At 40.7% G+C, this 12,019-nt stretch overlaps 1 protein-coding gene across 1 annotated transcript in view; it reads left to right on the top strand.

Moving 5' to 3' along the window:
* Csmd1 (CUB and Sushi multiple domains 1) overlaps positions 1 to 12,019 on the top strand; it is a 1,555,368-nt gene that overhangs the window by 1,136,174 nt on the left and 407,175 nt on the right. The window contains exon 10 of the mRNA XM_051170014.1: positions 3,693 to 3,814. Coding sequence (XP_051025971.1) covers positions 3,693 to 3,814 — 122 coding nt within the window. The remainder of the gene's footprint in view (positions 1 to 3,692; positions 3,815 to 12,019) is intronic.

The following is a 12,019-nucleotide window of genomic DNA, read 5'->3' as shown; positions in this document are numbered from 1 at the left end:
CAAGGACACCAGAATACTCTCAGTGTCAATCACAGCAGGCCTCTCTAGCTCGCCCTCACCACAGGAGCCGCACAAGCCATTCATAGGAAGAAGTGAGAAACTGCTTTGTCTGAGTGAAAAGCAGAAGCCGTCTGTGGGCACAGCTTCAGACTTCTGGCTTTCCCAGCCAGACCATATGATCTTGCATGAATTCCCAGTGCATCATCCCAGGTACAGCCAGCCAAGCTCCCACGGCCCTGCCTCCCACTCCGTTCCTCAGTGAAGCCAGGCACGCTGCTCTTCCTTGTCTTCCAGCAAGGCATCTCTCACATCACCCTGACTATGTGCATCAGAGAGAAGGAGAGTGATACAAACTGACAGCAGTTATCAAAATCTGTCCCCCTGTTGATGCTCCACAGCTGGCTCCTGTTCAACTGAGCGCCCCATCTTGCTTCCTGTTCTCTCCTCTGCTGCTCTTTTCCTTCCTGGCTGTTTTTCCTAAGCGCAGAATTTCTTTATTATTTATTTCATCCTCGTGGCGCTGTGAGTGGAAACTAGGGCTCATACATGCCAAGCAAGGACTCTGCTACTGATTGACTTGCTTAGGCATTCATTAATTTGTGAGACAGTTCAATAAACTACACAGACCGCCCTCTGAGAATCACTTCTCAGAAAGGAGTGAGGTAAATTTCGTGGAGTTCTGAAGCAAATTGTTAGTAAGTCAGTTGAAGGGCCACGCTTCAGACAGGCCACAGTGGCGCACAGTGGGTACTGCGGGCTAGATTATGTGAACTTTCCTGTGGGAGATAGTGGGGCCTAATGATTGGAGGAGTCCAAACCATTGGTGAGAATGTAATAAGCCACGCTGACATCTTCAGATATGTTTTCTCAAAGTTTGAAATACCTTTCCCTGTGTTTATTCTTATTCAAAATTAATTCTATCTATCTATCTATCTATCTATCTATCTATCTATCTATCTATCATCTATCACATATATATACATATGTATATTTGTGTTTAACACTCTATACATAAGAGCTGTTAATTGTGAAGCTTAGCACAATTGAAACACGATATAAAGGCATAATTATTCAAGATGTATTTTGGTGGTGTCTTTCCTTAAAGATTTTTAACTAATGCCAACAATGTCAAACTGCTTTAGACAAATTCACATTGGAAGTTCATGATCTTTTCTGAAAACATGTTCCTAAAATAGATACATCACAGAGTGAAGATTAGCATCTAGGGTGGGTCTATTCTTGCAGAAAGCTCTTCCAAGTGACCTGTGAAGCTTCTACATGCCCACCGGGATTTGGGGGAAAAAAAGTCTCTTATCCTTTATTTTAATTAACAATGCAGTTCATTTAGGCAGAAAATGCTGGTATTTAAAAAGACATTTTAACATATTTATGCAAGGCGAGTTGACTAGTTTTTAGCTAATTATGTCTGTGGAGTCAGTCCATGGGAACTCCTAAGTTGCTGGATGTGACTTTCAGTCTCATGTCAAGGACGTCTGCCTGCACTCTGGTGCTGAGCATGTACCATCAAACAGAGAGAAGGCTCATATTCAGAAAGTTGTGGAGAAGAAATAACAGGGAAATAATCATGACTTCTGCACAGGAGTATTATTTTTTTCCAGGAACAGTCACAGTTTAAATCATCTTAATACGGATACAGATGAGACAGGAGACTGCATATTCCTGCAGTGGAGGCTCATGAATTTTCTACAAGCTGGCACTTGCAGGTCAAGGAGGCCTACAGTGCCGACCCTTAGAGTTGTTTCTCCTCAAACAACAATTGGCCTGAATATGTCATCAGCCAAAGGCTAGTGGCAAGAGAAAGAGCATGGGTCATGAAAGAGACAGATGATGCACTGGGTAGCCAGATAGGCTTTCTCTAAGATGGGGTCTAGACTAATCCTTTGGGTGTCCATGTGTGCTCTCTGCGTGACAGGATCTAGGATAATGGGCACAGATCTTTTGCATGTACTTTCTCATAAAAGTAGACCGTTTTGTTTCTTTTCCCAAGCCCATTTTGAATTATTAATATTCAGCTCAGAACCCACACTGATATTAGATTTTTCAAGTTAGCCTGATGATTTGGAAAAGCAACACTTTGAGAAAGAAAAGTTATTGAAATACTTTTTATCACAAACTAGGTCGTTTTCATCGGTTTTACAGTTTCCAGGCTTCAGTTGCTTTTTCATTTCAGCTTCAAGATGAAGAAAAAAGACAGTGATGCCTTCCTTTGCTTTGGAGCCATTGTTTCTATTTCCTGTAAGCTTTCAACAGCACAATACACTCAGGTTCCTACCTTCATTGTGCTATAAGAATTGGCATAGTTTTTGTGAAATAGAACCTAAGCGTTGAGTGAGACTTTGGCATTGAATCCACCATCCTCATTTGATTGAAATAGGACAAAGCTTAACAGAGACAAAACTGCATCAAAAGTCTATCCTGTGTGGGATGCGTCACTGGTCCTGAACCCCACTGTATCGAGGTCCGTTATGCATCTCTCTGCATCTGTGGACAGACAGATAGACATACAGTCTCTTTGTGTACAAATGAGCACACACAGGAAATGTGGTTTGGTGCTCTGGTGGCATTTGAGATTGATGGATTTGATACTGATCTTTCCATGTCATTGTGATCAGGAGTCACAATGTCTTTGCAAATGTCCTCTAACAAGGTCCCCTTGCCCACATTGCAAATACTAGGTGAGGTTCCCGAAGGCTGAGTAAAAGACAGTTGCCAGCATTACATCATGACCTGTTAAAAGTAAACGTCCCTGGGACTGGAGAGATGGTTCAGAGTTTACAAAGAAACTTGCTACACTTGCAGAGGCTCCAGGAGCAGTTTCTAGCACCCTCAATGGTTAGCTGTGATTCCAGCTCCCGGGACTTTGATACCCTCTTCTGGACTTCATATCAATCTTCCCTCTGAACTCACCCACACACAGACATGCACATAAAAAATAAATTAAAAATAAATCTTTTTAGAATATAGTTAAGGATTATGCTGGTTTAGTGTTATTTTTTTATTTTTATTTTATTTTTTTTTTTTAGGAACATAGACATTTATACAGCAATTAAGGGAAAAGGGTCCATGAATTTGAAAAAGGTTAGAGGAGGGTAATGTGGCTGGGTTTGAAGAGAGAAAAGTAGGGGAAATGATGTAAGCATCTTTACTAAGAAAATAAAATGTCAGCAGAGGCTGGAGGATCTCTGTGAGTTCAAGGCCAGCCTGGTCTACAAAGTGAGTGCAGAACAGCCAGGGCAATACAGAGAACCCCTGTCTCAAAACAAATACAAAAAAAGTCATGTTTTTCTCTCCAATGAAGAATGTAGATTTAAATATAAATTTGTATTTATACATACATAGGACATGATTGTAGAACCAGGTCTGTATGGAAAGAGGGGAGTGGGGAGGAAAGAGAAAATGCTGCTTATTTCATATGTGTATACATTTATACATGAAAACAGTATTTTTTTGGGGGGGAAAGGGTGAGTATGAAGAGGACTAGTAGGAAGCAGAATGCGACACATATGAACAATTATGTAATTATATGAAAATGTCAGATTGACACCCATTATTTTGTATTCTACCTAAAAAATGAACCTCATTAAAAACAAACGAACAAACTCATTCCACAGGGTATCCTTTCCACACTGATTAACTGCTGGGCAAATTGTTTTGTTTCCATCTGTTTCCAGCCAGGACATGTGGATCAAACCTGCGTGGGCCAAGCGGTGTCATCACCTCCCCTAACTACCCTGTGCAATATGAAGACAATGCTCACTGCGTGTGGGTCATCACAACCACTGATCCAGACAAGGTAAGGTTTCCCTACCTACCTGGGGGCCGTCAGCAAACTTCCTGAACAATGGCTGACAGCTGCTGGTGCCCACACATTCTCCTCCATCCCATGGAGTACAGCCTCTTCTGGCAGGCCAGGATAGGCGGCCATTCCTGCCACTGAGTACCCATTGCTGCCTAGTTCCCCTAGCATCTTTGCCACGTCAGGCCTCACTGCTCAGTCAACTGTTTCCTCTAGCTTGAGACTTCACAGTGCTCTTCGATGGAAGCTCTTCTGCTAGATGCAGTCCTAGAGCTGACTTTGGTTCTCAGTGCTAGGCTGTTAGCTTTCCCTTCTCTGAAACAGTCTCTGCCCTTTCCCGGTGTCATGTGATAACACATTAGGTAGAATACCTCCCATATGCATGCTACCTGTAACTGTGTGAGTTCTCTGTAAGTTTAGCACATGTCCTTTGCAGTGTCATGACCACCCCTCTTACAGCACAGGTGAGGAGAAGGTACTCACAGCTGTTTTACTTACTGTAAAACGATTTGTCTTTAATGCATTCTATGCTCCGTGAAATGTAGAGCAGACTACAAGGGTGGGATGCCTTTATAACATTTCCATTAAAAACCAGACAACAAACTATTCTGACACCGATTTCAAACAACATGAAATAAACAGTTAAAGGTTCCTGGTAATGCTAGTTTACCACCTCATATTACATTTTATGTCTACAGTGGCCACCTGTCCACATCTTCCGTCTGTAAACCCATTCCCCTCATTTCTGTTCAGCTTTCCTCTCTCAAAACTATGGTCTGGCCCTGCAGCAGAGGAAGGCTGGTTTATATCCAGTGACATTTTCACCAGAGCCTTCTTGGATTCAGTTTGCTTAATTCTGTTATAACACTACAGCTTTCATTTATATTCAATGCCAGTTCTGATAAACGGAATTGAGTAAAGATCCAAAGAGCTGTATGGGCTTTCTCTGAAAAATTGAGGCACCCCCAGGTTTTACTGTGGTGAATCTCAACACAGTGCAGTTCCCAGGACAGCAACTACATCGAGACAAACATAACGGATTTCTGTATGTCAAAAGAGCTTTCTTCTTTTTCCCAGGTCCTGTACTTAGTTGCATAGACGTCAGCTTTGTGCAATAGAAGGCATATGGGCTTGAGTTTATTTATTTATTTATTTATTGGACTGCCATTTTTTGAGTTTTATTTATTTATTTTCTTATTAATTTATTCATATTACATCTCAATGGTTATCCCATCCCTTGTATCCTCCCATTTCTCCCTCCCTCCCATTTTCCCCTTACTCCCCTCCCCTATGACTGTGACTGAGGGGGACTTCCTCCCCCTTTATATGCTCATAGGGTATCAAGTCTCTTCTTGGTAGCCTGCTATCCTTCGTCTGAGTGCCACCAAGTCTCCCCCTCCAGGGGACATGGTCAAATATGAGGCACCAGAGTACGTGTGAAAGTTATACCCCACTCTCCACTCAACTGTGGAGAATGTCCTGTCCATTGGCTAGATCTGGGTAGGGGTTTGATCTGCATACTAGCCCAAGGGGCATGTCCCACGAAAGTCTTCACTTACCAGGAAACTGGGACAGAGGGGAGGACATCCTATTGGGACTCTAGATGAGAGAAGCATGGGAGAATGGTAAAATAGAAGGATCCAGAGGGTCCTAGGAACCTACAAGAAGAACATTTTGATAGGCAGATTTGGGCCCAGGGGTCCCGCTCAAACTATGGCACCAGCCATGGGCTTGAGTTTATTAGCAGACTTTCTGAACATTAGAGCCTGCAATGTCAAAGAGACTGTAGGAAGATTTTCCTTCACTGAGGGCTGTGAAGAACCAATTGCTTCATGAACCAAGTTACCATAGAAGCTTCATCCACTGCAGACTATTAGAAACAGAAAGGCAGCAACACTTACCAAGAGTTGGACAAGAGTTAGCACCTGGGGTGCACCTCACAAAGTGTCTATCAAACCAAAAGTTTAGTTAAACTGGAGTTAACATGTATAACATATTCCTTGTCTGTAATTGCTTTCATTGATTTCTACACCCACATATTTGTGGAACACTCCATTTTGTTTGTCTCTATCAGATCAAGTCATTTGACCTTGCAAACTTATCAAAGACTTGAAAGTCAGATGGAAATGTTTGGGAAAGAAATTGAAAACACTTGTGTTTGCTTGCTTTGTGGAATTATAGATGTAGAATAGAATTAGTGGTAAATATATATTAGCTCTACTGTCATGCAGTACAAGAAAGAATACATGTTTATGTCCTCTCTATGCAGATGCCATTGCAATCCCAAGTGTCTGATTGTGACATTTATAAAGCATAAGAAAGTTTTATGTTTGTAATTAAGGAGAGAGGACAACCTCTTTTCTTAGATTTCATTTTGGCAATAATATAACTAAACAGAGTGGATTAATATAAATCAAAGGAATGGTTTAGTTAGTGTCTACATATCCCTTGTGGTTCAGAAAAAAAAAAAAAAACCAACATGGAAAGTCACACAGAAATGGGAAGTTCCTTATGAGGAGTGCGGTGATGACCCCACCCAGCATGCATTCTTCCTGTGAGCTGTTACGTCTGCATCCATGGTCTCCTGCCAGTCCTATTCCTAAACCCCTTCAATCACTATATCACTATGGCTGCTCCCTACAGCTTCCAAGGTGCTGCACCACTGGCTAGAGATAACTCTTCAGTGGCCTTTCCATTTGTACAGAGGCATACACTATGTGCATGATGGTCCAACCATCTCTCAACCACTGAATGATTAAAATACAAAACAAAACAAAACAACACAGCCTCCCTTCCTCAGAAAACCACGAAAGAATTAGCCACAGAAGAACCATGCCTATAATGAAGGAAGTCTGCAGGACAACACCGATGGCTATGACACCTTCTTCTTACTGCTTTTGAAACAATGAGTGGACTACAACAAAGGTCTGCTTTGAAGATAATCAGGGCAACAAAATCATGAAAATCAGCCATAGCAAACCATCCCAATGGGCATTTTCCATGAAGAAAGAAGAAGTGTGCATATACCACTTGTGTATAGGGACATAGAAGAGCAGACTGAGTGATGTGTAGTTCCCCCAGTGAGAAGGGCAAGTAAGAAGAGAAGCAGGGATCTAAAGGCACTAAAGAACTAAAGGAATGCCCTGTCTGTAGACTCATCAAGATGTAGTTCCAATATGACCACGTCCCCTGGTGGCACTAAGAGGAAGGATAGCAGGCTACCAAGAAGAGACTTGATACCCTATGAGCATATACAGGGGGATTAGGTCCCCCTCAGTCACAGTCATAGGGGAGGGGAGTAAGGGGAAAATGGGAGGGAGGGAGGAATGGCAGGGTACAAGGTATGGAATAACAATTGAGATGTAATATGAATATATTAATAAAATACATTATAAAAAAGATGTAGTTACAAGTTGAGATGGGTAGAGAAAGGAGGCAGAAGGGGGGTATGTCTTGAGTTTCTTGTTTAGTATTCTCTGTCCCCTGGGGCTTTGCCCTATACCTTTCCTCCAGCGGGTACCATGAATGACAGTAGAGAGGAAAAATCAAGGGTAATACTTAATTTATTTCAGTGTTTTACTTAGGAGTTTTGCATATTTGCTTATCAGGGAAATTGACCCATGGCTTCCTTTCTGCATGCCCTTGCTTCATTTTGTTGTCTATGTAATACTGGCTCCTGAGAAGGAGGTAGGGATTTCTCTCTTTTCTATAGTATGAAATACCAGGATAAGAAACTACATCAGTTCTTCACAAGTCTGATGAAATTCAGCAGTTAATCCATACAGCCATAGGCTTTTCTCTGATTTAAGACTTTTTATCACTTCAATCTCATTATCTGATGTTGATCTGTTTATGTTTTTATATCTTCTAGCCTTGGTTATGATAAGTCATGTGTGTCTAGGAACTTACCAATTTCTTCTAAATTTTGTAGTTCAATGTAATACCATTTGTCAGAATTTTCCCTATAAATTTCTGAATTTTACTGATGCCAATTGCAATAGAATGTTTGAATATCTCCTGTATTTATTTGCATTTTCACTCCATCATTGGGTAAGGTTGTCTAAAAGTTTGTCAAGTTTCTTTATCTCTGCAAAGACCAAATCTTTGCTCTATTGTCTCAGAGTCATTCTTTGAGTCTAAACTTCACTTATTTCTGTTATTCTGCTAGTTTTGGATTTGGTTGGTTTTTATTAAAAAGGGAAATTGACTATGATAAAGTTGGCTTTATTAAAGAAATGTGGAGGATGGCCCATCATATGTAAATCAATGTGTAAAAGATAAACACAAACACAGTTAAGTATAAAAGTCAAGATCAGGTCAATAGATGCAGAATTAACCTTTGATAAAATTCAATATTTGTTTATAATGAAAAATCTTTACAAATTAGGGACTGAATGATTAAACTCTAACACAATAAAGGTTCCACATGACACTTAGCCTGCATTGGACTGCCTGCAGGAATTCTGAGCATTTCCTCAATAATAGGCAATATGAGAAGGATGTGCACTTTCCCCACTATTATTTATCATAGTAATTGGTTATATCCAGTACTATATGAAACATAAGTATAACAATAAGTCACAATAAAGAAATGGGTTATAAATAGAAAAGAAATAAGTAGAACTTTCTTGTTTGATGATGACCTGACACTATGACCAGAAGACCCCAAATATGCCCAGAAAGCAATTAGAAATGATAAATAAATTTGACAAATATCAGTATGCAAATCTGTACACAGAATCAGATGCTCCCCTGTAGATGAATATTGAACACACTGAGGAGAAAAGCTAAGAAAACCATCTCATTCTCAATAGGCCCTGTGATGGTATGAAGGATGACAACCCCCATAGGCTCACAATTTGAACGCTTTGTCCCAAGTTAGTGGAATTGTTTGGAAAGGATTAAGAAAAATGGACTTGCTGCAGTGGGTGTGGCCTTGTTAGAGAAGGTGTGTCATCTGGGATAGGCTCTGAGATTATAAAGCCTGTGTAAGGTCTAGACTTACTCTCTGTCTGTCTGTCTATGTATGCATACATGTGTTTCTCTGTGTATATCCTTCCCTCTCCCTCCCTCCTTCCCCCCTCTCCCTCCCTCTCCCTCTTTCCTCCTCTCCCTCCCCCTCCCTTTCCCTCCATCCTTCCCTCCTTCCCTCTCCCTCTCCCTCCTTCCCCCTGCCCTCTTCTTCTCTCTCCTCCTTGAACTTGCTGAGCAAATGTGAGCTCTCAGCTCTGCTCCAGGTACCAGCTTGCTTGACTGATGCTACACTCCCTGCTGTGATGATCATGGACTAATCCTCCATGCAAGCAAGCCTTCAATGAAACGCTCTCTTTTATTAGTTGCCTTGATCATGGTGTCTTCTTGAAAGACTAGAATAGTAACTAAGACAGCCCCTTTGAAATTCAAATAGTTAATAAATCTGGGGCAGGAGCAATGGCTGAGAGATTAAGAACTGGCTGCTCTTCCAGAAGATTCAAGTTTAACTCCCAGCATCTACATGGCAGTTTACAACTATCTGTAGCTACAGCTCCAGGTGATCTGATGACCTCTAAGGGGTTTCTTGAGTACTGCACACACATGGTGCACTTAACATGCATGTAGGCAAAACACCTGTACACACAAAATAAAAATAAATAAATGTTAAGAAAAGAGCAAATGTAGCCGAGGGTAAATGAACTGTAAACAAAATGCATTCAACTCCAAAGACAAACCTGAATAAAAGATAGAAAGTAGGAAGAATCCCTTTATAAGGCTTGGAAGAATCAATGTCAAAAAAAATCAAAAAAAAAAAAAAAGAGCAAATGAAATATATGAATTGAATACAATTCTCAGAATAATATCAATTATGTTCTTCATGTTACTAGTAAAACCTACTAACCATCATGCAGATGCACAAGACCCTGAATAACTAAAGATTCTGTGTACAGATGAGCAGTGTTGGTGGAGTCATGACTATCAATTTTAGCATGTCTTATAAATCCATGGTGACCAAACCATCATGGATTAGACACAAACCCATGCAAATAGAACAATGATCTGATTCATGGCAAAAGGGCACAAAACACTGGAGGATAAATGATCTCTGTACTATATGGTGCAGGAAAAACTGCATCATCTATGTCACACAGGGAAAGACATAAGAAAGACCTAGTATACCACTGCATACAGAAAAAATTATGCAGATCATCTGTCATCTCAGAAACTCTGGAGGGAAGCATGGAAAACACATCAGGACACTGGATGGATGATGACTTTCTCGCAGGACTCCAGGTCCAGGAGACAACAGCAGGAATTGACACCCACAATTTTTTTTAAAGTTAAAAAAACAAGTCTTCTGTATATGAAAGAAAACCATAGAGCAAATAGACAGCCTAAAGATGGTATTAGTACCCAGAATACACAAAGAACTCAAAGAATTAGAACAAAACAATGAACAGTTTGATCAATAAATGGGCATAAGGGCTGAATGAATACTTTTAAAATGAAAAGCACCAACCTTCAACTCATGACTTGTTTTGTTTTGTTTTGTTTGTTTGTTTGTTTTTTGGGTTTTCGAGACAGGGTTTCTCTGTATAGCCTTGGCTGTCCTGAACTCGCTTTGTAGACCAGGCTGGCCTTGAACTCAAAATGTCAACTCATAACTTTATTGAGATTCCTTCTCATTCCAGTCAAAGTGTCAATCAACAAGGCAGCAAATGCTGGTGAGGATAAAATGAAGGGGAAATCTTAAGAGCTTGACAGGACTTCCAGGATGGATGTGAAGCTACTCAATGCTTTGACCTTTCTATATTTGTAAGACAAAATCCTCTTTGGCAGGGGACACAGATATGGGATGGGTGAACATGGTCCAGAGTTGGAGGAAGGGTCATGGCCCAAGCCAGCAAGATCAGGCCCATTAATCAGAGTCGGTGGATAGGCTGATGTACTCCACATGTGTGCCTGCTTGACATCACACCATGATGGAATTCCCACACAGAAAAGGAAACATATATACTGTGGAAATGTGAACTACTTGTCAGGCCACTGTGGAAGTCAGTATGAAGGTTCCTTAAATAACTACAGTAGTGCTAATACCCGTTCTTGCTGTACACATCCTGAGTATGGGATATACCCAAAGGAATTAGAATTTGAATACAGCAGAGGGATACCAGCACACCCATGTTCATCTTGGCACTGTCTGTAACAGCTAAGCTGTGGGAACACACTAGGTGTCTATCAGCCACATAATGGATAAAGAAAATGTGGTGTATATACACATCAGAGTATTATTCAGCCTTAAATAAAGAGAAAATACTACCATTTTGATAAAAATTGGTAAAACTAGAGATCAGGTTAAACAAATCAAGAGGGACTGAAAAGACAAGTACCCCATGTTTCTTCCATGTGAAATCTAGAGGAAAGCAATATAGCAACGGCTCTCAAGTATAGCAGATTATAGGACAGAGGAAGAGACTACAGAAAAACAGGGTGAGTAAGAGGAGGCAATAGAAGTGAATATGAGCAAAGTATATAATACTATAGATCTGTCTTAATGAATAATTATTTTGTATAATTAGTATGAATTAATAATGTTTCAAAATGATAACTTTGTGGGTGTGTACAGAAGCCCTACAAATGTGAACCTTTATTCTTATGTCTCTATAGTAGTCCTGGTCGATACTGGCTGTCCTTACACTTCTAGGCAAGGGAGATGGGTCACTCCTCATGTGTGTGAGAGTGTATGCTCTGCAAACCAGAGAATCTAAGGTTGAATCCCCAACACCTGCACAGAAAGCAGGGTATGTCTGTACGTGTGTGTAACTCCAGCATCGGAGGGTAAAGGAATGTGGATACCAAGAGCCCACTGCTCAGTCAGCTTGCCTGAAACAGAGCGCTTTTCAGTGGACCCTTTCTTGAAACAATTGAGGGAGAAATGGAAGGTTCCTAAAGTCTTGTTGTGTGTGCACACACTTCAGTTATGTATGTGTTCCACTTGTCTGTACACACAGACATACACACATAGCAAATGCTCTCATTTAATTATCTTATCATTCCACCTTAAGAGGTTGTGTGTTTTTCCTCATGAGCGAGTGAGACTTGAGTAAGAATGAGACATTTTTTCATGGGCTGGTATGCATTTTTGGTACAGAGGCAGTGTGGTGACTGCTGTATATCTGAGTTGGCAAGCCTTGTGGGGGCAATAATGGTATATTCATGATTTTTATT

The sequence above is a fragment of the Acomys russatus genome, chromosome 27 (genome assembly GCF_903995435.1).
Source record: "Acomys russatus chromosome 27, mAcoRus1.1, whole genome shotgun sequence".
In the NCBI taxonomy this organism is placed as follows: domain Eukaryota; kingdom Metazoa; phylum Chordata; class Mammalia; order Rodentia; family Muridae; genus Acomys; species Acomys russatus.
This window is presented reverse-complemented; position numbering and strand designations above follow the sequence as displayed.